This window comes from Rhinopithecus roxellana, chromosome 14 (genome assembly GCF_007565055.1).
Source record: "Rhinopithecus roxellana isolate Shanxi Qingling chromosome 14, ASM756505v1, whole genome shotgun sequence".
Taxonomy (NCBI): domain Eukaryota; kingdom Metazoa; phylum Chordata; class Mammalia; order Primates; family Cercopithecidae; genus Rhinopithecus; species Rhinopithecus roxellana.
In genome coordinates this window covers 88,775,367-88,802,215 of record NC_044562.1, presented here as the reverse complement: position 1 = coordinate 88,802,215, position 26,849 = coordinate 88,775,367, and the positions used below count along the sequence as shown (strand labels likewise).

The 26,849-nt window shown below is 42.6% G+C and overlaps 2 protein-coding genes across 4 annotated transcripts in view; both read left to right on the top strand.

Moving 5' to 3' along the window:
• ALS2 (alsin Rho guanine nucleotide exchange factor ALS2) overlaps positions 1–2,674 on the top strand; it is an 82,631-nt gene extending 79,957 nt beyond the window's left edge. For 2 of the 3 annotated variants that reach the window (XM_030916803.1, XM_030916801.1), the window contains exon 34: positions 1,351–2,674. In XM_030916803.1, coding sequence (XP_030772663.1) covers positions 1,351–1,389 — 39 coding nt within the window. In that variant the 3' untranslated portion in view covers positions 1,390–2,674. The remainder of the gene's footprint in view (positions 1–1,350) is intronic. The other variant, XM_030916802.1, reaches the window with a different exon arrangement.
• Positions 2,675–9,222: 6,548 nt separating this feature from the next.
• MPP4 (membrane palmitoylated protein 4) overlaps positions 9,223–26,849 on the top strand; it is a 53,206-nt gene continuing 35,579 nt past the window's right edge. Inside the window, exons 1-9 of the mRNA XM_010354954.2 lie at positions 9,223–9,301; positions 10,143–10,264; positions 13,521–13,598; positions 16,766–16,846; positions 18,069–18,200; positions 20,059–20,140; positions 22,064–22,149; positions 23,646–23,717; positions 24,179–24,375. Coding sequence (XP_010353256.1) covers positions 9,223–9,301; positions 10,143–10,264; positions 13,521–13,598; positions 16,766–16,846; positions 18,069–18,200; positions 20,059–20,140; positions 22,064–22,149; positions 23,646–23,717; positions 24,179–24,375 — 929 coding nt within the window. The remainder of the gene's footprint in view (positions 9,302–10,142; positions 10,265–13,520; positions 13,599–16,765; positions 16,847–18,068; positions 18,201–20,058; positions 20,141–22,063; positions 22,150–23,645; positions 23,718–24,178; positions 24,376–26,849) is intronic.

Sequence of the window (26,849 nt, the reverse complement as noted above, 5' to 3'; positions counted from 1 at the left end):
GAGAAAAGGAAAGACAGGTAAATTAAAATAAGAAAAAGAACTAGAATTCAATGTCAGGTTTCTGACCTGGGTTAACTTTTTAAACTTTTCAACTAAAATACCATTAATGCTTCTTTTTTTTTGAGACAGAGTTTCACTCTGTCGCCCAGGCTGGAGTGCAGTGGTGCGATCTCAACTCATTGCAACCTCCACTTCCCAGGTTCAAGTGATTCTCCACCTCAGCCTCCCGAGTAGTTGGGATTACAAGTGCCTGCCATCACGCCTGGCTAATTTTTGTATTTTTAGTAGAGATGGGGTTTCACCCGGTTGGCCAGACTGGTCACGAACTCCTGAATTCAGATGATCTGCCCGCCTCGGTCTCCCAAAATGCTGGGATAACAGGCGTGAGCCACTGCACCCAGCCTACCATTAACACTTCTATTAAATAAACTGAAAGAGGGGAGAAACTGGGGAAAATATTGGCCACCGATGACTTTGATTATTAATGTTTACATTATATGAAGAGTATCTCTAAACAGATCACCAAAGAAGAAACTGAACTAGTAAGTTTACATGTAGAAAAATACTCAACATCACTGAAAATCATAGTACTGCAGATTTCAATAAGGGACCATTTTGTGCTGTTAAATTTGTAAGAATGTTTTAAAGTTACTGGTGGGGTTATAGTAAAGTCATTATTATTCCCACATTGCTGATAATGGGGTAAGTAGCCCATTTTGGAAAGCAATTGTTACTAACATAGATATAAACAACATTAAAAAATGTGGAGTTTGACTCAGTGGTTCTACTCCTGGGGATTTAGCCTAAGAAATTAAAGAATGGAAAATGTTACATGTTATCTGGATGTGCTATTCATTGGGGTATGAGTAATTCCCATACCTGGAAACTTATCATTCAGGGTGCTTCTTAAAAATGCGTTCCTGGAAGTTATGACTCCCCACGTCTGCAGGGATGCTTAATCTGTATATTTATTAATCATACTAGGTGATTCTAATTAGAGTTGTACCTTTTAATGATTGGTATACTCTAAATGTCCAATCAATAATGGCAAATTGTGGTGTCTCTGCTTGGTGAAGAATGTTAGATAGCTTGTAAAAAAAAAAACTTTCTTTGTTTTAGAATAAGATGGGAAATGAAAAAATTTTGTCTATACTAATTACAAGTAGGCAAAAGACAGCCACTAGATAGGGGAACTAGAAGGGAACAGGGAAAAGTGAAATCGGTTAAATCTGTTGGGCCATCAACTGAATTTGTTCATAAGGGATTTTGTTTCTTTAGACCCATATGCATTGCTCTCTTTATGTAATTTCTTTAAAAGTGAGTTTGAAATTGTTTTGAACTTTTTTCCAGGCATGTTACTACCAGATTCAGCGTGAGAAGCTTAACTAGGCTGCATAACAGCTTGAAAACTGGATTATCTACTACAGAGTGTTATAACACCATCTGGAGTCTTCCTGTAGTGGCAAAAAAGAACAGTGTTGAAATTGGAAAGGACTTTGTGTTATTTAGGTTGTTAGAATGAGCCTTACTAATAATAAGAGCCCTGAGCCCAGATATATAGTTTAAAGGAAGGATTGAAAAGGAGGTAAAAAATCAATTAGACCAGTTCTTGGCCTATGATAAGTTCTAAAAATACCATTCATCTGCTATTTGAAAAAAGAAGAGGATATCCCTTCCTACAGTAAAGGGTATGTCAGCTACATGAAGTTGTAAGAAAAGCTTCCAGTAGAGCTTCTTATATTAAAGAAGTTGATGGATATTTTTGAATTTCTGGTTTGCCGGAATCCACCTGCAGTTACCCCGATCCCTTTGCAAGAACCAGATCGTACTTGAAACTATAGTGACCACACTCTGCCTTCCTGAGTCCCTTCCAGTCATGTGTGCATCATGTTTCTTTGCCAGGGGAGGGGAGAAAGGAGCTTTTAAACTGCAGTTTTAACTTTTTCTAAGCTTTTTCTTTATGAGAGAGGTTCTGTGCAAAACTACCACATCCTGTCCCCGAAATGTGGAATGCATCCAAATAGGAGTCTTCTGCCTCTTGACTAAAAAGAACATAGGAATTTTGTTTTTGGTTTCTTTATCACACTACAGAGAGTGAATACACTGGATTCAGACACCAACTCTGAGCTGCTAGGAACCTCATTTGTCCATGCACAAACGCTGTATTCCGAGACCTGTGAATGGCAGCCTGAGGAGGTTTTGCATGCAGGCTGTGTTTTCGAGCAGGACTAACAATTGGGAAATAAGCAAAAAACTGCATCGATCCCCAGCCTGGTGTTGTTCTTCCCTGTACCTCACACTGAACTCAGGATGGGAAGAAAAAAGGAAACAAGCTGTGGCTTTTTCCATCTCAGAAGTATTGTGGCACCTCAACATTTCAGTGTTTTGCTTTTTAAAAAATGCCCTATTGTAAGTTGTTGGTTTATACTGTATAAGTAACACTAGTAGCTGTTTTGAATAACATAGGTGCTCTTCCTCATCTCATCTCCTACACCGTGGTGAGCATACAGAGTGTCCTGATTTATGTTAAGTGACTGAGATGATAATTACTTTTGGAAAAGGATCATGGTTTTTGCTCTACTTTATAATCAAGGCAAGTGTTTATTAAAATACTGTTTTGGAATGTTGGCTGTAATGTAACAGCAATTTTCATAATAAAAGGCATTCATCTTTATGTGGTTGTTTTATGATTGTAGAAGAAATGAACAGGGCAGCCTAAAAAATGAAAGGAAACCCACACTTAGTATTTCTGTAGCCCACATTATAATCCATGCCTCTAAATATTGACCTGAGAAGTCCCTCTTCGGTTTTAGAAATCTCTGTCTTTAAAATAAACGCAAACCAATAGTTATAGCACCCTTTCTAGCAAAGAGCAAATTAACTTTCTGACCCCAATAACACAAGGACATGGGTCTCAAAAGAAATCTATTATTTCTTTGAATGAAAAGCATATTTTGATAGTTACTCTTTATTTTTTTTCCCTCCTAAACAGATAGAGGGAAGGGAAGGTGAGGCTTTAAAATTCTGGTTAGAAACGTTAGATATTATCTCCTAGTTGTAATGTTTTCTCAAGAGGCCTTTCCATCTTGTTGCTGCCTCTACCAGAATGTGCCTGTCCACTGTTAGAAGGGGACCAATCCTTAAAGATCCGTTTATGTTGAATACTTTGCATTTACATTAGAGATTGTTTTGAGTTTCTGAACAAACACGTAAATAACCACATTTGGCTGGTAAAGACAAATTTACAGAATATCTGACTCTGGGCGGGGGTGGATAATAAGTGGAAATGGACAAACAAAAACCTGGAGACAAATTGACCCACTGTGAAGTTTTCCAATGATGATAGGTTATCTCCGTTCTAGGAGAAGCCGTGTTACAATTCATCCTTTTACAGATGAAATTGTTCAGTTACTTTGGATTCTTCCTACTATATGCTTTTCAGATAGCATATTAAAATGATAAATTTTGAAGTATATTGGAAGAAAAACCCTAAATCTCCAGGCCAATGTTTGTAAATAGAAGTCCCTGGCACTCCTGGCAGTTTACAATGATCATTCAGATGCGTGATGAATGCTCACAGCAGCCCAAGGACGCAGCTGTTATCCCCATTTCCCCCCATTTTTCAGACAAGCAGTGACCAAGATTTGCTCACTGCCAGAGCTGGGACTCCAGCCTAGAACTTCCCTACTCCCTACTTCTCTAGAAGTCCAGTGCTTTTTGCTACTACAGCTGCCAGAGATGTCATTTCATAGCTGGTTATGTATTGAAAGTTCTTAAAAGTGAGTTAAAAATGAAAATCGTATTGAAACAAGTGCTTTTCACAAAATATGCTGTACTCAGAACACAAATGTATCACATTCTCAGCTTGTGTTTTCATCTATGATGAAGAGATAAGGAAAGCCATGTGTTTCATGTGGGTGCAAGGGCTGATGACCCTCTGATAATTGCCATTTGGTCTCTACCTTTTGCCTTGCTGTCAGCAGTACCTTCCTCTCCTTTCTGCAATATCCCCTTCCAAATGCTCTTCCCACTGAGCACTCCCTACAGTATTAAGTTTTCAGATAAAGAAGTAGCTCCTATCTGAGATCGAAAACGCTATTTGTTAAGTTCAGAACAGTGGCTTAGGAGGGGATTGACCAGAAGGTACTGTTTTTGATGGGCTTCTGTTATTGGCTGAAGAGTCTTCAGTTTTCTCACCATAACATGAGAGATTTAATAAGGATAGTAGGTTATTGGATTATTTCCGGTCCCATCACATTTTTCTTCTTTCATTAAAAATGCTATCTTTTCTTGTGGAATGTCTATCATCTTGAAATAATCAACAAAAAGATTAGTGTTTTCTGCTGTTAACTATGTGTTAGAAATTTGAGAGAAAATACTAGAATGTAGGTTTGAAAATGATATAAATTAGACTTCAGTTCAAGGAATACTTAAGAAGATTGGTGGCAGGAAAGGCTTGTGAGTAATTTAGTTGTTAGGCTGGGTTAGGCATCTGTGGATTACATCAAAGAGGATGTGCAGAGGTTTTATCGGGAGCAGTGAGGTGACTTTGGCAGCTAACAGGCCACTAGTATCTTCTACTAACGCTTTTGTCTGGATAGGAGCAACATTGCATGTTTACAATCTTGCAGGTAAGAGACCTTGGCAAATAATCCTCAGTTACCAGAAGATGTATCCCGTAACTGCCTAGCTTGCCTGTCAGTTTTTAATAGCTAAAGATATAAATCTGGGTAATCTAACTCAAATGGCTTAGTTTCATTGTAACTCAAATGATATGGGGAATTTTATGATCTTGAAAGAGCAGGTTTTGCTTTGAGAAGCCATTTCTTAAGTATGGAATAATGAGTTGTCAGGAAGATTGAGTACAGTGGGCATTTGCCCTGGTCCTAATCAACAGCATTTGGACCCAGAGTAAGCCAGCTATTTTTGTAAGGGCCATTTCTCATCATTACATTTTCAAGTGCTTTTTTAGGGTTTGTCTAGTAAAAAGCATTATTTTGAAAAGCAAGCATAATAAGGGTAAGGGGTTGTGGCATTTCATGGTACATTTTTAAAAGCTAATGGAAATACTGATTTTTAAAACAAGATTTAGGACAAATTCCTTAGGAGTCAGTCACACTAATGCATCTTCTGAGTCAAGAACTGGCTATCCTCTCTGTGTACTCAGTCCAGAATTGCATGTGGTGGGGTGCTTACTTCTTTGCAGAATCAATCAAGAATTCTCACTCTCAAGATAGCAGAAATAGGTAAGTTTCAACTGACAAATCTGGTACAGAAAGGAAGGCAAGTCTTTTACCAGGCATCCGCATCTTTCAGGACTAGGGAAACAAAAGAGGAAAACTTGATTTTACTGCTTGTTAACTCTACTGAATACCTCTTTGAATGTCAGATTCCTTATCTGTAAAACAAAAGTTTTGCATTTGATTAAGATCCCCTTCTGCCCCCAGTTTTAAAGTTTGACAGGGAAAGAGGTTTAAGTCAGGATACCAGGCCGGGGAGGAAAGGAAGGGAGGGCACAGGCCTCTGGAGTTCAGCTGCCTCCCACATCAGGATTGAAGTTCCAGCTGCTGGCTACTGCCTTGAGGGAGGTATCAGCCTTTTACTTCTAGATCTTGGCCTCTCCTTGTTCTACCCCTTCCCAACAACAACTGAACATACCGAGTGCTTACTACGGCCCAAGCACTGCTGCAGGTGAAACTGCGGCGTGAACAAGATTTTAAACAACAGCTCTGCTCCCCAGGCCCTCTGCAGACATTACATCTGCAGGAGACAGACACTAAGTGAGCCAATGGATATGATAACTGGGAAAATGAGAAGTGCTATGAGGGCAAGAAGTTGCAACTGTTTTCTTAGCTACCTGGAGGGAGGGAAAATCATTTTCTGGAACTTTTTTTCTAGGAGTTTTGTCTTAACTTTGGCTGCCATAACACAATACCATAGACAGTGGCTTAAACAACAGGAATGTATTTTCTCATACAGTTCTGCAGGTTGGAAGTTGAAGATCGGGGTGCCAGCATGGTTGGGTTTTTGTGAGGGTTCTCTTCCTGGCTCTCAGATGGCCGGATTCTCACTGTGCCATCACCTGGCAGGGAGAGGGAGAACACATGAACTCTTATGGTTCTTACACAGACACTAATAACATGATGGGGCCTCTACCTCATGACCTTAACTAAACCCAGTTACCTCCCGAAGGCCTCATCTTCAAATACCATCAACAATGGGGATTAGGGCTTCAACATCTGAATTGGGGGTGGGGACACAACCTTCAATCCACAGTGAATTTGTCATAGGAACCTGAAGATGACCAGGCAAGCACAGTTTTTAGAATTTACATAAGTTGTAGATTCGTGTAATTACTGTTTTTGCCTCTGGCTGAGAAACTCTGGGTCAAAACGAGCCTTTTAGAATATATGAATTAGTTATCTAGGTAGCCCTGAAGTTGGCTCTAGATTTATTTGAAGCTATTTTAACTATTGCATTCACTCAAGAAACCACTGCCTATTTGTGAAGCACAGTCTATCCATAAAGCTCCCTCACAATAAATTCATTTCAGAAATTTGTAGTCTCTAGTGCATGCCCCCAACTGCCGAATGGGTAGGCCTAGCTCAGCACAGTCATTTGGGCATTAAATATGATAGAAATGTGGTCCACCTTATGATATGCGAACAACAGTTGGCTTGTTTAATCTGCACCGCTTCACCAAGGACGTGTGATTTGTGAGATGCTGGAGGGGAACCAATTGTAAGAGTCAGCCTGAGTGTCAGCCTCATCTGTCTATGCTGACTTTTGTCTGCTCTCTGGCAGGCACTCCGTCTCCCTTTTCAATTTTCTACCCTGGAAGTGCTCCCCTCTGGGGAGGAAGATGAGTCAGATTTGCAACTGTGATGCTAAATGATTCCATAGAGGCAAAAACGCAGAACAGAGGAAAATGCATGGTTTAATTGGACTCAAATTGCAAGTGGGCAGGGTAGGTGATGGAGGGCAAGTCAAAAGCATAACGATGTCAAGCTTTGGTAGAACCCAGCAAACTGGAAGACTTCAGGAGGATTGGAAAGGAATGTGTACGGGAAAGTTGTCCAAAATGCTGTAACAGCTTTCTGTGTTGCTCTTCTCACTGCCTTAGAATTTAGTGTCAAAATGATAATAATCTTTTCTTCTTTTAGATAGCCTTCCTGGCTTCAACCCACAATCTGTCTAGATTCTAGACAGTGGTTCTCAACCCTATCAGAGTCAATACTGCAGTCTTTAACAACTAATTTGAAGAGTTCCTTTTATAACAAAAACCTTAATTTATTCTTTATCATCCTACTCTAACAATGTTGTTGGTCCCTACCCCTACCGCATACGCCTTGGTCATTACCATTTTGGTGCACTCTGGGCCCACTCCAGCTGCTAGCCCCTCCAAGTCCCTCTGAAGGTATCCATGTTGCATGCTGGAAGAGCCAGAAATAATGCTCTCTGGGAAGAGGTCTCAACCTGTTGGCTCTCAACAGGGCCCAAAGGAGTGAGGGTATTTATACACCAAATTTGCCATTGGTGTATAAAAACCCTCATGTTGCCATTGGTGTATAAATACCCTCACTCCCTTGGCCCGCGTTCCCCCGTGGGATTAGGCTCTAGTTGCCCACAGTGGTTACTTCTTGATAACAACCTATTACTGGCTTTTTTCCCTTCCCTGCCTCAATACCCTACTCCCCATTGTATATTAAACCTGTGCAAAAGTGTCTTGTGTTTATATGTAAAGAAAAGTTGGTGTCTAGATTCAGATAACTCTACAGGTTTTTTTTTGTTTTTCAGTGACATGAAAGTTATACAGGGCATGAGGCGATTCTTCATTGTGTAGGGCAACTTGTAGAAAACTTTGCTTAAAGAGCAGTAGGCATGCTTCCTTTGCCTGTGTTTTCTTAATCCCTTCCTCTCCTACCCTGCTGGCTGAAATGTAGATGTGATGGCTGCAGCTGCAGCTGCCATCTTGGAGCAGGTAGACAGAACCATACTACATCCTAGGGTGGCAGAGCAGTGAGCTGGAAGGAACCTATTCCCTGAGAACTTCATGGAGCAAGGCTGCCCTATTAGCCCTGCATTCTCTCTGTCTCTGAACTTTCACATGAACAAGACTATAAAATACTCTGCTAAGCCAAAATTATTTTGGGTTTCTACTTCTTGAAACTAAATCTACCTAAAGCAATATCAAAAATAAACATTAAAATAAGCATTTCAAACTAATTTTCAAAGACTGGTATTAAATCTGATAGGGTTAAGAAAACTGTCTAGGCCAGGTGCAATGGCTCACACCTATAATCCCAGCACTGAGAGAAGTCAAGGTGGAAAGATTGCCCAGAAGTTGGAGACCAGCCTGGGCAACATAGTGAGACCCCATCTCTACAAGAAGTTAAAAATTAGCTGGCTGTGGTGGCACATACCTGTGGTCCCAGATACTTGAGAGGCTGAGGTGGGAGGATCGTTTGAAACTAAGAGGTCAAGGGTGCATGATATGAGCCATGATTACTGCACTCCAGCCTGAGCAACACAGTGAGACCCTGTCTCAAAAAAAAAAAAAAAAAAAGGAAAAAGAAAACTGTCTAGACTCTATACAGATTGTAGGATTGAGCCAGGAAAACACTCTAGAAATAAAACCAAACAAAACAAGAAAACAGATCATTACAGTGTTGTCTCTAAATTCTAAGAGTGTGCCTCAGTAATAACCCATAATTCATGCAATTGTGACCAGACCAGCTAGTTCTTCTATGAAGAACTGTAAGGTGCAATGAGAGGAAATGGGGTACCTGAGTGCAGCTGGTCCATGGAAGACTTTTCTGAGCTCTAGGTAAAGTCAACTGGGTAAAGAGGTGGAAGATAAATAAATGTAATATTTGTCATTTATTTTTTAAAAATGGGTAGGGATGGTTTCCAGGAAATCAATTCTTGTCAAAGGCTAAAAAAGTGTTTTAAAACATGGAGTTAGGGAGAGCATTTTATGCAATAGTCATTTTCTCTTTCACGCTGCTGGTGATGGTTAAGAGTAGGCACCACAGGGCAAGACTGTGTTTCGTTTGATGTGTATCCCAATGTGTCGCACAGGGCCTGGCTTCTGAGGAAATGCTGTTGAAAATATATTCCAGTGTGCTGAGAGCTGGTGGCCAGTGTGACTGAGTGAGCTGTGTGCCGTGTATTGACCTGCTTCCTAGTCCTGAATTCCTTTTGGAAGCTCCAGCAGGGAGGATGATACAGTCAGACAAAGGAGCAGATCCACCAGACAAGAAGGACATGAAGCTTTCTACAGCCACCAATCCGCAGAATGGTATGTGTCCCCAGGGCTCCTTTTCTAGACCAGAAAGTAGTATCACCTCTGACATGTGATCAAATCAATAGGCAGAAATCCTGACAGACTCACTGCGATCCCTATGAGGATCTTGTACGTTTTTGGTTGTACTACTGCCCTAACAGTGATAACTTTAAGAGCAAATTTCAAGCCAGGAAGGAAATAAACAGACATGGTGGATTCAAAACCTTTTTTACCCTTACCCAACAATGTTTTATGTAAAACTTAGAACTTCTTAAGATGTTCACATTCAAAATATCACTACAACACTACGAAAATACTATAAAAAAAAAAAAAGAACATTCACTAAAATCTGTTTAGACCCTTTAATCAGGAGAATACTGAGCTTTGCTTTAAAAATCTATTGGGAATTAGAATTTTTCAATATCACTCTCAGTAAGAATTTTTTGAGAGGATGAAATGACTCATGTTTGAGTTAAAGAGGATACAGAACACAACTAGATAATTTTGGGATAAATGACAGTCTGGTAAGATAGGGGAGGGGAAAGCAATCATTTTCCTTTCATGACATCTTACATCTGCACATCACGATCTATTATTTTACTCAATGTTAAGGACACTATGACAAAGCTAGCACCTTCTCATCTTGGGCAAAGAAGCTGGGTTTCGGATAGTTATGTGACTTTGTGACGTTCACAAAGTAAGAGATGGAACAGGGCTTGAAGTCAGATCTTTTGGTCTGAAATCAAGTGTCATTTCCACTCCTGGTGAGACCCCATGGCATGCCCCAGCTGTCTGAGTTGCCTTTTACATTTACACCTGCACCTGCCACCCTATCTCTGCTCTCTTCCTTTCCTAGGCCTCTCCCAGATCCTGAGGCTTGTGCTGCAAGAGCTGAGTCTGTTCTACAGCAGAGACGTGAATGGAGTGTGTCTCTTGTACGATCTCCTCCACTCGCCGTGGCTTCAGGCTCTGCTAAAGGTGAGTGCTGTTTGCTCAGAAGCCTTTGCTTGCTGAAGGGGTTGTGGGGAGTGTGTAGAAAATGACTGTTTCAGTCCATTCAGGCTGGATAGCTGAATAGTTTATAAACAACAGAAATTGATATCTCACAGTTCGGGAGGCCAGGAAGTCCAAAATCCAGTCGGCAGCAGATTCAGTGTCTTTTGACGGCTCCCTCTCTGGTTCATAAATGGTAACTTCTTGCTGTGTCCTCACATAGTGAAAGGGGCTAGCCAGCTCTCTGGGGTCTCTTGTATAAGGGCGTTAATTCCATATTCATGAGGGCAGAACCCTGATGACCTATCAGCTCCCAAAGACCTTACCTTTTTTTTTTTTTTTTTTTTTTTTTTGAGACAGAGTCTCGCTCTGTTGCCCAGGCTGGAGTGCAGTGGCTCAATCTTGGCTCACTGCAAGCTCCACCTCCCAGATTCATGCCATTCTCCTGCCTCAGCCTCCCAAGTAGCTGGGACTACAGGCGCCCGCCACCACCCTGGCTAATTTTTTGTATTTTTAATAGAGATGGGGTTTCACCATGTTAGCAAGGATGGTCTCGATCTCCTGACCTCATGATCTGCCTGCCTTGGCCTCCCAAAGTGCTGGGATTACAGGCATAAGCCACCGCGCCCGGCTGACAGAGTCTCACACTGTTGCCCAGGCTGGAATGCAGTGGCCTGATCTCAGCTCACTGCAACCTCCACCTCCCGGGTTCAAGCGATTCTCCTGCCTCAGCCTCCTGAGTAGCTGGAATTACAACACCCACCACTATACTTGGCTAATTTTTGTAGTTTTAATAGAGATGGGGTTTCATCATTTTGGCCAGGCTGGTCTCAAACTCCTGACCTCAGGTGATCCGTCCGTTTCAGCCTCCCAAAGTGCTGGGATTACAGGCATGAGCCACTGCACCCAGCTGGCCTTACTTTTTAATATCATCACCTTGGGTTGAGGATTTTAACATATGCATTTTGGAAGTACACATTCAGCTCATAGCAGCTACTTACCCAATGATGTCATGTATCAACTGGCAGGAAATTTCAACTTGGAAAAAGTTCTCAGAAGGCAACTCTCAGAGAAGAGCTACACAAACTTCTTAGCTTGGGAAGGAATTAACTTAGGTGGAGAAGAGTACGGTAGCCCCTTCTTTTTCTCCCCACAGCTCTTTTTCTCCCAGAGGCCCCCTGGAATCACAAAACAGCCACCACAATGGTCACTGGCAACACTGTATCAGCTGGCTACAACCGTTTGTCCTTGCAGCAACTCTGGATACATCAAAATGCTTTAAAAAATTATTTCTCTTTGTCTGTTAAAGTTAGAAAGTAAGATATCTACAGTTCTGTTTAGGTACGCCAAAATATCTTATTCTGAGAAGTTTCTTCTGGCCCAGTGTGATGGCTCACACCTGTAATCCCAACATTTTGGGAGGCAGAGGCAGGTGGATCACCTGAAATCAGCAGGTTGAGACCAGCCTGGCCACCGTGGTCAAACCCTGTTTCTACTAAAAATACAAAACATTAGCCAGATGCAGTGGCATGCACCTGTAATCCCAGCTACTCTGGAGACTGAGGCACGAGAATCACTTGAACCTGGGAGGCAGAGGTTGCAGTGAGCCGAAATTGAGCCACCCCACTCCAGCCTGGGTGACAGAGGGAGACTCCAACTCAAAATAAATAAATAAATAAATAAATAAATAAATAAATAAATAAATAAATAACTTAATTAAATAAAATAAAGTTTATTCTTTTTTTAATTTGGCTAAAATTTCATGCACTATACAATAGCATCTAGTAGATAGTAGAAAAATAGACAGTAGATGCTACTACCATAATTTTGTTGTTCTGAACAAATGTTATTAAGAAAGATCCTTTTGAAGTTATTTTTTGGGCTGTATTTCCTTCACTTACGTGTGAAATGTGGTCCGTCTTATAATGCATGTTAGTATTATATAATAAAAGTGGCAACATCTTTGGCATGAACAAAGAAGTACTCTTCACAGCGCTTGTTATAAAACACCTGATTTCTATCAGGTATTTTCCCACAGGATCAGCTAAGATAGGAGTTTTAATTTCATGATGGGCATTGTCCTTGCTCACCACTGCTAGACCCTTGGTGAGTCACCAATCAGCCTTCATCACTTCCAGGTAAACCTGAGTGTGGGCCCTGAGATACAGCAGGGAATCAGCATTGTCACAGATCTGGATAGAAAAGGCTGGGGCTCAGCTGGCCCCTTGGTCCTTATTTCTTCATCTGTAAGAGAAACTCATTTCCTAAAATAAGATCAAGGGCTGCACTGCAGAGCTCGGCAGGCTTTGGTGTCCTCAACCCACCCCTAGATCTTGGTATGGAAAAAAATTCCCAAGGGTCTGCAGAGATGAAGTTGGAATTTTTTAAAAATGAACTTGTATGGAGAATTAGGAGAGGAATGGGAAACAGCCCCAAAGAGCAAAGTGGAGTACAGAGACGCGTATGTGGCACACCTGCCTCTTATTCAGAACCTTCGGTGGCCCTGAGCCATGCAGCTCGCATGCTGCACAGGTGCCCAATACAGGGGTCCTCACAGGTGTCTGGTCCCAAAGAGCCCCTCCTTTAAGATGTTCCGTTATGCATCATCTATAAATCCCTGTTGGTTGCAGCCCTGGACACCCTACCCTCACTCCGTTTAACAAAAGTAAAAGTTTGAATTTCTATTTTTTTGTTGTTGAGACAGAGTCTTACTCTGTCACCCAGGCTGGAGTGCAGTGGCATGATCTCAGCTGACTGCAACCTCTGCCTCCCAGGTTCAAGCGATTCTCTGGCCTCAGCCTCCCGAGCAGCTGGAATTACAGGTGCTCACCACTACACCCAACTAATTTTTGTATTTTTAGTAGAGACAGCATTTCACCATAACAGCCAGGCTGTCTCAAACACCTGACCTCAGGTGATCCGCCCGCCTCAGCCTCCCGAAGTGCTGGGATTACAAGCGTGAGCCACTGCGCCTGGCCTGAATTTCTTTTTATTACTGAAATGCTTGGGGAAGATCAATTTCCCAGTAGCAGCCAATAATTAAGCCTTTGAAGCATTGGGGCCACCAAATTCAAGTTCATTTATCTTTGGCAACTAGAGACACAACTTACTAAACACCAACACACACCATGCAGTTGAGCTGTTGGTGCAGTTGCCTGGGGTGTCCCTTTCAGAGTCTTCAGTCCAAAATGGCAACAGTCATATTATCAGTATCAATTCCCCCTCCCTTGTCCTTCTGCAGATTTATGACTGCCTCCAGGAGTTTAAAGAAAAGAAACTAGTTCCTGCCACACCCCATGCACAGGCGTTATCCTATGAGGTAAGGAGGTTTTATTCCACAGAATAGTAGAGCCCTGATGTGGTGCCATTTTACCCACATTGCTAGTTCAAATGAATTAAAAGTTCTAAGGAAAAGTTTTATTGATGACTATAAAATAATTTAATATTTAATAAAATAAATAATAAATAATAAATACTTTTTTAAATAAAATAATTTTTTTTTGAGACGGAGTCTTGCTCTGTCACCCAGGCTAGAGTGCAGTAATCTTGGCTCACTGCAACCTCCGCCTCCCAGGTTCAAGCTATTCTCCTGCCTCAACCTCCCCAGTAACTGGGATTACAGGTGCCCACCACCGCATCTGGCTAATTTTTGTATTTTTAGTAGAGACAGGGTTTCACCATCTTGGCCAGGCTAGTTTCGAACTCCTGACCTTGTGATCCACCCGCCTCGGCCTCCCAAAGTGCTGAGATTACAGATGTGAGCCACCACGCCCAGCCTAATAAATGTTTTTAATTGAACTTTAATATAAGGAAGAACATTGGCTGGATAGCTCCCCAAATTAAAACACTTCCCCACCACCACCACCTACATATTTTTAGCATGTGTCCATTTCTTTCTTTGTTCCTTGTACTCTATTTACCCTACATAAACAGAGTAATGTTATAGTAATAATTCTCAGATTTACATCTCTAGCCTGGAGATTTCCCCCCAAATTCCAGTCTCAAATATCCAACTGCCTCCTCTCTATCTTACTTGAATGTCTAATGGACTCCTCCAAGTTCACATGTTCCAAACTGAGCCCCCGATCTTCCTCACCTGCCAATCACCCCCACCCACTCTTCTGGGAGCCTTTTCTATCTCAGAAATGACACCTGTGTTCTTGCAGTGCTCAGGCCAGAATCTTAGGGGTCATTTTGACTCTCTTTCTCAGATACCTCACACCCAATCAGATAGCAAATCCTCTCAGCTCTACTTTCAAAATATATCCAGGATCTCACCAAAATATATCCAGGATCTCACCACCCCATACCATCATCATCATCTCTTACACAGATAATTGCAAAATCGCCTCCTACCTGGTCTCTGGTGTCCACTCTTGCTCCCCTATAGTCTACTCTCAATGCAGCAACCAAACATATCCTCTTTGAAAGCAAGTCAAATCATGTCACTTCCTCACTAACACCCAAACCCTTCAAATGACTTCCCATCTCAGAGTAAACACCAAAGATTTTTTGTTTTTTGGTTTTTTTCCAGAGTCTTGCTCTGTCACTTAGGCTGGAGTGCAGTGGCAAGATCTCAGCTCACTGCAACCTCTGCCTCCTGGGTTCAAGCGATTCTCCTGCCTCAGCCTCCCGAGTAGCTAGGACTACAGAAACCCACTATGCCTGGCTAACTTTTGGTAGACACAGGGTTTCACTGTGTTGGCCAGGATGGTCTCGAACTCCTGACCCTAGGCCATCCACCCGCCTTGGCCTCCCAAAGTGCTGGGATTACAGGTGTGAGCCACCATGCCTAGCCTAAACACCAAAGTTCTTACATGGCCAAACACGATCAAGCTGCCGTTACCTCTTTGACTTCACACTCAATGCTTTCCCCATTCACTCTTTTCCAGCCACCTTGACTCCTTGTTGTTGTTTAAATTCATCAGGCTGGGTGCGGTAGCTCATGCCTATAATCCCAGCACTTTGGGAGCCTGAGGCAGGCAGATCACTTGAGCCCAGGAGTTCAACACCAGCCTGGCCAACATAGCAAAACCCCATCTCTCCTAAAAATACAACAACAACAACAACAAAAATTAGCTGGACGTTGTGGTGCATGCCTGTAATTCCAGCTACTTGGGAGGCATGAGAATGGCTTGAACCCGGGAGGTGGAGGTTGCAGTGAGCCGAGATCACACCACTGCACTCCAGCCCGGGTGACAGAGCAAGACAGTGTCTCAAAAACAAAAACAAACAAACAAAAAAAAACAAATCATCAGACATGCTTCTACCTGGGGCCCTTTGCACTTGCCATTCCTTATGTCAGCAAAGCTCTTGCCCAGGTATCCACCTGATTTGTCCCTCATCTCTTTCCAGTCTCCACTCAAATGCCACCTTCTCAGTGAAGCTTTTCCTGGTCACCTATCTAAAACTGCATCCCCTCCTAGCACTCCCTAGCCACCTTCCCTGGTTTATTTTTCTTCTTAACACTTGTCACCATCAAACAAAACTATTTTACTTACATTTTCATTTGTTGTCTGTGTCTCCTCCCTAGAGTGTAAACTCCATGAGAATGGAGATTTTTGTCCGCCGCTGCTGTTTTCACAACACCTAAAACAGCACCCAGCACATAGTAGTGTTAATAAATGTTTGCCAAGTGAATGAATAAATATAATCCATTTTATTATTTATTGCCCAAACCATATTAAAAGAAACAGCAAAAAAGAAAGAAAAAACTTCTACTCTCGATTCCAGTAATCAACAACTCAAATTGTTCTCAGTTGTCCACAGGAAGAGCACATATATAATATTTTATTCAGTTGAAATCGCAGCGAATGGAGGTAAACCTTTGTAAACTGCTTGTTTTCATTTGACTGTAGGTAATGGGGCTGACTAAAGTCTTGAAAGGTCTTATGTCCTCTGAAAGCAGGTCTATGCCTAAACCACAGCAGAGAGATTAGAATTTTTTTCTGCTTAGCACTTTTTATTGTAGCAAGTATTAAAATTGCTAATCAACTGATACTCTAAAAGAGATATTATGATTCCCATTTTCTATTTGAAGAATGGAGCATCCCATGGGATTAAGCTCTTTGAGTTCCCCAGGTACGTTCCTAGAGAAACTCATACAGCTTCATAAGCCTGCAAAGCATTGACATCAGCAAACAGCTATTATATTTTAGAGGCACTGGAGGAAAAATGCCTTGGTTCATATGCTATTACCAAATTGGTACATCCTCCATGCCTATGTGCCAGGACTGGGGCATTGGGTTTAGATCCATCTCAAATCTTGAATTCTATTTGCTGTATTAAAGTAGCAATTTCAATGAATAAAGAAGGATGGTAGGCTTTAATGGATGGCTTTAAAGATGAAAAAGAAGGCTCCAATAATAACTTTTTAAAGGTCAATATCATGTTAGTCAGTATATATGTTATCCAGCCTGGGTGAGGTTAAGTAGGTGATAAAGATTTTTTTAAAAATTTTATAATGTATGTTTTTCCATGAACCAGGTAGTGGAGTTATTACGTGAAACTCCTACTTCCCCTGAGATCCAAGAGCTGAGACAAATGCTCCAGGCTCCACACTTTAAGGCAAGTGCCTGCTAAAATAGAAAAGACGTCCCCATCTGGCACATAGACAAAGTTGGGGGAGAAGAAATATATGTGATGGAAAATGTTCTCTCTGAATAATGTTCTATTACTGTACATGGGGACTGACCAACAGATTGTACTTAAATATGTGGGACTCAAATGTGACTAGCTCAGTGTTGTCAATCATGCAGCCAAGCCTGCTGTGTTTATGAGGAGGCATCCAGAACTTTCCATGGTGCTTTGTTTCCCCTACAAAGCTATTGCCCATCTAAAAATCTTGGGTAGCAAACAGCGAACATTCTAGTTTTAGAGAAATACCTCCATGCTTCCTTTCCAAAGTGGGACTACTTTAAGTTTTAGATAATGTGTGTGAAGGTGTTTAGAATATACAGTATAATGATGATTATCCCTGTGAGAGGGTTTATGAAGAACATTTGATTGCAGAACAGAAACCTATCTCTTAGTACTTACAGATTTGAGACCAATTTATCAATAAATTAGAACTTTAAGAGAATGTCTGCATTTGGAGTGCTGGAATTTATTAGTCAAAAATTATAGTTCACAACACAACCACTGGTCATCAAATATCCTCAACGGCACACACTACTTAGAGAATTTTCTGAGTTCCAACTAAATTCTGTCTACCAATCTCCATCAGGGCAGCAAAGGGACAGCTTCCCCACCCCGTGAAGTGAAGAATTTAACCTAATGGGCTAGTCAAAGAAACTCTTTGATCATAAGCTATGATCAAAGAGTTTGATCATATGAACTTTGCATTCTGTACCACGAGCCCTTGAGTGTTACTAACAAATTAAACCAGCAAGATATTTTGATTACTGCCCTTCATTCTACCTTAATTAGGGAAAATATTATGAAAGTTGTTTTGTAGTTCAAACTCCACAGGAGCATCACAGATTACGTGGGCTGCCAGGAAATCAGAATGTCGTGGCATAATACATTTTAGCAGAAATGAAAGAGTGTATTGTGCATTGCTTAACCTCTCTGTGCCTTATTTCCTTATCTGCAAATTGAGGACAATTAATGTACCTGCCTCATAGAATTATTGTGAAGATTGGATTAATTCATATAAAATGCTTCACACTGTGTCTGGCATGTCTGTATTGATGTTTGTTGTTGTTGTGTCTTAGATAGTATTGAGTATCTTCTAGAGGGGCTTGGCCCATGTGTGACATTTGCTCACCTTTTCCTTCCCTGTGCCCAGGCCTTGCTCAGTGCCCATGACACGATAGCTCAGAAAGATTTTGAACCCCTTCTCCCTCCACTGCCAGACAATATCCCTGAGAGTGAGGAAGCAATGAGGATTGTTTGTTTGGTGAAAAACCAACAGCCCCTGGTAAGGAAATCATTTTTTATATTTCCATTTAGGATATGCTTAGGTTAATTATGAACCAAATTATATCTAGTGGTTACTTGGGCAGTAGTCTTGCCTGTGATCACATATACAGTGATAATAACAGCTGTCAGCGACATTTCTCAAAAGAAGACATTCATACAGCCAACAGACACATGAAAAAATGCTCATCATCACTCGCCATCAGAGAAATGCAAATCAAAACCACAATGAGATACCATCTCACACCAGTTAGAATGGCGATCATTAAGAAGTCAGGAAACAACAGGTGTTGGAGAGGATGTGGAGAAATAGGAACACTTTTACACTGTTGGTGGGATTGTAAACTAGTTCAACCATTATGGAAAACAGTATGGCAATTCCTCAAGGATCTAGAACTAAATGTACCATATGACCCAGCCATCCCACTACTGGGTATATACCCAAAGGATTATAAATTATTCTACTACAAAGACACATGCACACGTATGTTTATTGCGGCACTATTCACAATAGCAAAGACTTGGAATCAACCCAAATGTCCGTCTGTGACAGGCTGGATTAAGAAAATGTGGCACATATACACCATGGAATACTATGCAGCCATAAAAAAGGATGAGTTTTCGTCCTTTGTAGGGACATGGATGCAGCTGGAAACCATCATTCTTAGCAAACTATCACAAGAACAGAAAACCAAACACCGCATGTTCTCACTCATAGGTGGGAACTGAACAATGAGATCACTTGGACTCGGGAAGGGGAACATCACACACTGGGGCCTATCATGGGGAGGGGGGAGGAGGGAGGGATTGCATTGGGGAGTTATACATGATATAAATGATGAATTGATGGGTGCTGACAAGTTGATGGGTGCAGCACACCAACATGGCATAAGTATACATATGTAACAAACCTGCACGTTATGCACATGTACCCTAGAACTTAAAGTATAATAAAAAAATAAATAAATAAATAAATAAATAAATAAATAAATAAATAACAGCTGTCAGCTCCACAGGTTTTGCCTGTGGTTTCAAACATATTACATGTCGTAGTGTTTTCTCTAAGGAAAGATTTCAGCTTAGTGTTTTTCTTTTGTGAAAAGATGAGATTTATAAGACATTTTTGTGAGAAATAAGACATACATATATTATTTTAATATTTGGGCTGGGTGTGGTGGCTCATGCCTGTAATCCCAGCACTTTGGGAGGCCGAGGTGGGTGGATCACAAGGTCAGGATATCGAGACCATCCTGGCTAACACGCAAAACCCCGTCTCTACTAAAAATACAAAAAATTAGCTGGGCATGGTGGCGGGCGCCTGTAGTCCCAGCTACTTGGGAGGCTGAGGCAGGAGAATGGCATGAGCCTGGGAGGCAGAGCTTGCAGTGAGCCGAGATCGTGCCATTGCACTCCAGCATGGGCAACAGAGCAAGACTCCATCTCAAAAAAAAAAAAAAAAATTTGGCTTTCTGACCTATGCATGTATTTTACTCAATTCTAATGCATTTGCCTGTTTCCTCCTATAATAATGAAAATCTAAGGAAAGTATTAATTTGATTTTCTAAGAACAGTCCCTCTAATTAGGTTTTAATCATGGGAGGTTTCTGTATCTTTGGAATAATCTAAATATTCTTTTATGTTTATGTGGTTGGAATGAGACTGCTGGAAGCCAAAGTTGAATGGCCTTTCATTTGTGATGGCATGCTATGACTGCCAGGCCACAGGGCACTGTGTAGCCCCTCTGTCCTGGTTGGCATGAATAACCTCGTTTGAAAGACCAGAGCTGCACTGATTGAGGGAAGCCACCTGAAAAATGGTCATGTTAGGTAACAGAGGGATCACGTCTATTCTCTCTTCAGGGAGCCACCATCAAGCGCAACGAGATAACAGGGGACATCTTGGTGGCCAGGGTCATCCACGGCGGGCTGGCGGAGAGGAGTGGTAAGCTGGAGCAGCCAGGATCTAGTGCTACCAGAAAAATGGGAAACCCTTGACTGTTCAGGCTTCTTTCCAGAGAAATCCCTCTTTCTTAACTTGGGTCAGGGCTTTAGTGAGTTCCGTTGCTTAGATAGAAGCAGTAAAGAAATAAGAAACAAATATTCCAAAGAAATCTTACTCCTCTCCTTCACTGAGTCCTTCGCATTCTAGGTACCACATTAAAGTCTCTCAGCTTACATTCTCATGGCAACCTCAAAGGTAAGTATTATCATGCCATTGTGTAGATGAGGAAACTGAGGCTCAAAGAGATTATGAAACTAACTTGATCAAAATTACACCATTTGAGTCAGGATTCAAATACAGATCTGCCTGGCTCTATCTTCCCAACTTTTCCTCTGCACTCTGTCCTACTTTCAGAAAGGCATAGCTCTTTCCCATCTTGAAATGCCTTTTGCTCACACTTTCTACCAGTTAACCAGGTTTTCATCCTTTCACTGCTGTCCTTCTTTAAGCTTTTTTTTTCTTTTTTTTCTTTTTTTTTTTTTAGACACAGTCTCACTCTCACTCAGGCTGGAGTGCAGTGGTGTGGTCATGACTCACTGCAGCCTCAGCCTCCTGGGCTTGAGCAATCCTTCCACCTCAGCCCCCCCAGTAACTGGGACCACTGGTGTACACTACCATGCCCAGCCAATTTTTCTATTTTTTGTTGAGATAGGGTCTCACTAGGTTGCCCAGGCTGGTGTCAACCTCCTGGGCTCAAGCAATCCTCCTGCCTTGGCCTACCAGAGCGTTGGGATTACAGGCATGAGCCACCACACCTGGCTACTGTTGTGTTTCTTAAATGATTGATTCTATACATCCTTGCTACCCCGAAGCCCTAAAACCTGGCACATGCTTTATACTTCAACATTCTCATTGTAAATACCAAGGATTTCCTAGTTGCTAAGTCCATTGGCCCTTCCTTCCTCCTCAGTTTTGTGTGTGTGTGTGTGTGTGTGTGTGTGTGTGTGTGTGAGAGAGAGAGAGAGAGAGAGAGAGAGAGAGAGAGAGAGAGAGAGAGAGAGAGAGAGAGAGAGAGAGAGAGAGAGACAGTTTCACTCTATCACCTAGGCTGGAGTGTAGTGGGGCAATCACAGCTCATTGCAACCTCTGCCTCCCAGGTTCAAGCAATTCTCCTGCCTCAGCTTCCAAAGTAGCTGGGATTACAGGCATGTACCACCACCCCAGCTAATTTTTTTTGTATTTTTAGTAGAGACAGGGGGTCGTCATGTTGGCAAGGCTGGTCTCGAACCTCTGGCCTCAAGTGGTCCACCCACCTTGACCTCCCAAAGTGCTAGGATTATAGGCATGAGCCCACCACACCTGGCCCCTTCTCAGTTTTATTTCCACTTCTTGACCACATGTGATGCTGTTGACACCTTTCTTGAATTTTTTTTATCATCCTTGGTTTCTGTTCTGTGACATCATTCTGCTTCTTCTCTCAACTGTCTGACAACTCCACTGTTTTACCTCACATTTCTCAAGTCTTAACTGAAACCCCAAGTTTCTCCACATTTTCCCTTTTGAAGAATACCTACCCCATTTTCTTTTTGTCATTGACTTATGACCCTGACATGTTTGTTTTTAGTGCTGTTTTCTTACCAGTGTTCTGGTTCCATTTTACAACATCAGACTAGCAAAAAATAAAAGTATTACCATCAGTCAATGCCAAGTATTTGTGACAAGGTAGAAAAATGGACTGCTCACACATTTCTGGGGGTGATGTAAGCTGGAATAACCAGTTTTCTTTTCTATTATTATTTCATATTAAACACTTTTAGAGCATGCTTGGATTAGTGAGTTTGTTAAATAACTATTGAGGTAGCTACTGCTATTTTTATCCTACTTCTTTGTATCTTTCTTTGTTTTGTGTTACTGTCTGCCTAGGGTTGCTATATGCTGGAGACAAACTGGTAGAAGTGAATGGAGTTTCAGTTGAGGGACTGGACCCTGAACAAGTGATCCATATTCTGGTAAATCTTTTTGCCTTTTTGTTAATGATTTGTATAAATGCCAAGGCTGAACTGGGTCCATCAAGCCCGTGTGTGTGCACTAGGATGTACCGGGGACTTGTGTTCTCTTGGCAGCTTTCTCCCTCCAGGCTCCCAGACCTTGTCTGTCACCCATGTCACTTGCTGACCTCCCTCCTCTACCCTGAGAAGTTCTGGTCCTGGCTGGGAAACTCCCCTTCCCAAGTTGCTCCTTCCTCCTTCAGCCGCAGGAAGACTGCCAGGGCCCCCAGCCCAGCTCCCTCATCACCTGGTTTGCTCCATTGGAAACTGAGCCTGGGGTGGACAGAGTGAGACTTTGTAGGAGAGTCTGAACCTGAGCAAACCACTCCTTCCCCCACTAACACTTTTCTACAGCTGAAATGTTTAACATCTTCCTGGAGGGCAGCTTTGGGAGAATAAAGGAGTCACCAGACAGCAGCATATAGGGAGGGGGACATCCTTGGCGACTCTGCCACTGTTCTTGTGGTTGGAGCTAAGGATTGATAACCTGATTCATGAGCATTTGCTCTCCCTCAGGTTCCTATTCCTGCCCTTCAAACCATTCCCTGAATTGCAGTTCAGCTGTTAATAGCCATAGCAGCTTGCCCCTCCCACCTGCCACCATGCACAGCCCAGGTGTGGGGACTAGGTTGATTACTATACAATATAGTGGATAGATCAGTGGTTCTCAAACTGGGTTCCTGCCAGGATTTCATAGCAGTGGCTTAGAGAGTGAGGTGAGGAGTGGTGCTAAGAGACAAGCACCTAAATCCTTTGTAAGACACTGCTGCAAGATTCTGTGTGGTGTAGAAGGTGCTGCAAAGGAAGCTTGAAGTACTAGAAATCACAGATATGCATGGCTTCTACCCCCTGGTGCCAGCTGTGATGTTGCCTAGGACAGTGGGATTATGAAATTCCTCAGTACAAACAGGGTCTTAATCTCTTTATGTTTAATGCCCGTCACAGTGCATGTAACAGGAATTCTTCTTCCCCCAGTCTGAGAGCCCCCTATTTCCACCATGAGTTTGGAAGGTTGTCAGTTCTCCCAGAAAACTTAGGAGCCCCTCTTCTTTCCAATCAGACTGGGGTATCTGGTGTAGAAACAGGCATTCAGGAAATGCTTACTGAGTAAGGACATGAGGGAAATTCAGATGGAGATCCTGTCTCTCCCCAGGGCCTGTGTGAGGAAGACCTTGATGGGTGGGGTGTTTCTGTTTCAGTGTGGGGTGGGAGGATCCCTGGAAGAGGCCACCTCAGTGTGGCTCAGTGACCCCAGAACCCCACAGCAGGGCAGATGTAGGGGTAATTTGCTTCCTAATTTCCATTTCTGGATGGTGACAGCTACAGAGCCCTTGAGAAAGGCTCTTGGGGGATGTCACCATTAGACCTGGATACATTGCACTATAACTCTGTCTACTGAGCCCCTGTAACCCTACTAGCTCCATGATTGCCATCCTTTCTCCTCTCTTATTTTCCAGGCCATGTCTCGAGGCACAATCATGTTCAAGGTGGTTCCAGTCTCTGACCCTCCTGTGAATAGCCAGAAAATGGTAAGAATTTACTGAGTCTTCAATCTCACACACAGTAAATCCCCAAGTAACAGCAACTAAATATGATGCATAATAATCCTATCCTTTGTACTGTGTTGGACCTGGGCTCAAGACTGTGTTGGGTATTTTTCAATACTGATGGCCCGAGAAGCAAAATGAGTAAATGAGTACAGTATAAGGAGATGGGATACTAAGAAGTCAAGATGCAACATCAAAAATTGTGAACATTTGAGCCTGAACTTCTCTAAGTTAAGAGATTCTGTTCCCAAAGATGCTTTTTCTCATGGTACTTAGGCTCAGGAGGCAAGTTCTCTTTTTTGGTGAAGGTGGAGAGGAAAGATAGGAGTAGCAGGTCAAGGAGTGGAAGAAATGGTTTTAAGTCATGATGGCCCATGGGCAAGGGTTCTTCAGATGGCACCATTAGGCACCTTCTGATAGCGTCATTATGCACCTGCCATCAGGTGTATGTTCGTGCCATGACTGAGTACTGGCCCCAGGAGGATCCTGACATCCCTTGCATGGACGCTGGATTGCCTTTCCAGAAGGGGGACATCCTCCAGATTGTGGACCAGAATGATGCCCTCTGGTGGCAGGCCCGAAAAATCTCAGACCCTGCTACCTGCGCTGGGCTTGTCCCTTCTAACCACCTTCTGAAGAGGTAAGGAACGTCAGCACTCCTGTACTCAGGGCTGAACCATAAGGAAACAAAATGTTTTTCTTGGGCTTTTGTTACCACAGTTAAGATGAGATAAAGAGGGACAAGCAGATGAATGAGCACACACACACACTGGTTTATATATCCAAATGTCAACTTATTGATAAACACTAAGCGTCTTAAATACGAAGGAGACGAGAATAATCATATCAGCTAGAAAACAGGGAAAAGTCTTGGGAAACTAAATTAAACTTAAAAAGTGCTATGGCCTGAATGTTTCTGTCCCCTCCAAAATTCATATGTTGAGACCTAATCCCCAGTGCAATAGTATTAAGAGGTGGGGCCTTCAGCAGGTGGTTAGGTCATGAGCACTCTGCCCTCATGAATGGGATTAGTACCCTTATAAAAGAGGCCTGAGGGAGCTTATTTGCCCCTTCCACCTTGGGAGGACACAGCTAAAAGGCGCCATTTATGAGTCATGGAGTGGGCCCTCCCCAGACACTGCATCCACTAGCTCCTTGAACTCAGATGTCCCAGCTTCCAGAACTATGAGCAAATACATTTCTGTTGTTTATAAGTGACCCAGTTTACTGTACTTTGTTATAGAAAACTGCACAGACTAAGACAAAAAAGGATTCATCTTTTAAGGCTCAGTTGAGACCTCAGTTACTAAATTTCAACCCATCACCCTCACCTTATGTTACTGAGGTTTGATGAGCTACCAAGGGAGGGCGTACAAATAGAAAGAAGCAGCAGTCCCAGGCTCAGCCACTGTTAAGAGATCAAGAAGGAAAAATGGAACCACTAAAGGATATTGAGAAGGAATGACCAATGAGGCAGAATGAAAATCAAGACTGTATGGGGCCCTCATCAGCTATGTCACCTTCTGCTAAGAAGGCTGAGAATTGACCATTGGATTTAGCAGTATGACAGTCATTAGTGATCTTAATAAGAGCAATTTCAGTGGAGAAGTGGGGCCAAAATCCTCATTAGAGTGGGATTTGAAGAAATGGATGAGCATAGGAAACTCTTTGAGACATTTTGGGATAAAGCAGAGCAGAACAACGGAGAAATAGCCAGAGAGGAGAGTGGAGTGGTGTGAGTGAAATGTTTAGATGCTGTAAGTAATGGGAGTCATCCACCAGGGGAACATTTGATGATATGGGAGAAGGAGAAGAGAATTGCTGTTGTAGATGTCTTTGGGCAGAAGGAGATATGCTTTAGTATCAAGAAGAGGGCTTGGACTGCCCTGGGATCATAAACAGCTCATCCATAGAAATGGTACCACAAGGGAAGGCAGAGTACAGGGCACAGCTGAGGATGCAGCATATGGCAGGCGCTTGTGGAAGTTCTCTCCTAACTGTTATTTTCTCAGTGAAATGAGGAACTGTAAGCAGAGAGCAGGGTGGGGAAAGAGCCATTAGGAAGGAGAGAATAGAAAGCTTGAAAAGTTTCCATGCGAGTTGGAGAGCAAACAGATTAGGTAAACACAGTGTGGTCAGCATTCAGGGCCCTCTTAAGTTAAAGGTCACACATCTGAAGTGCTTCTGGGGTGCGGGTCCAGATTAGATGGAGGGTTGGATTTAACAGCAAATCAAGAGGGGGCCAAGGGACAGATGATAAGGATGGAGTGTGACATGTAAGCTGCTTAGGAGGGAGATGAGGAAATGAAGCACGTGAGGATTGGTGAGAAGGAAGTAAGATCAATGGATTGCAGGTCTTTATGAGGTCAACAGTGTATTGGGGCTGGGAAGATGGGAGGTGTTAGTAGGAGAAAGGGATACTGGAAGTTAAAATTAAGGAGAGATTGTTGTTGTCAGTACTGATGAGGTCTTGGGTATGATAATGGGAGGCGGTGGCTGAGGTTGAATGAGTGAAAGGTTATTGGAAAAGAGGATATCAAGCACCCACTAGGCCAGGGTGCTGAAAGGGACATTTGTATGTGTGATAAAATCATTGAGAACTGTGACAGAACAGTGTTGAGACCTAGGAGCGTGCAGGAGTGAGCTGGTGATGGCTACCAGAAAAGTAGTGGGATGATGTTCAAAGCTGGGGGCTCCTAGGAAAAGGAAGAATAATCTGGAAATGGCAGTGAGAAGCCAGGACACACCCCCACCTCCAGGCCTAGTGGAAGGAAGGCTATACACAGGGATGTGCTGGAGCCATCTGAGCCATCTCCTCACACACCCACATTCGGTGAAGACAGGGTGGTAGCTTGAAATCAGCCACCGTGAGAGCATCAACACTGCAGAAATCAGCAGAGGCTCCGAGTCAGGGCTCCCGTCCCCCAGAGCTATTTCACCAGCACCGCACCACGAGTGGGAGAGGAAACATCCCCCTCTTGAAGGCTGCAGGGGAAGCAGACTGCAGGGAGAGCTGGGCTGCAGTTAGAGCAAGAAGAAAGGGCTCAAAGAAGAGGGTGAGATCTAAGACAGTTTGCTGAAGATTTGCTGTGAATTCTAGAGGGCGTGGGTGGC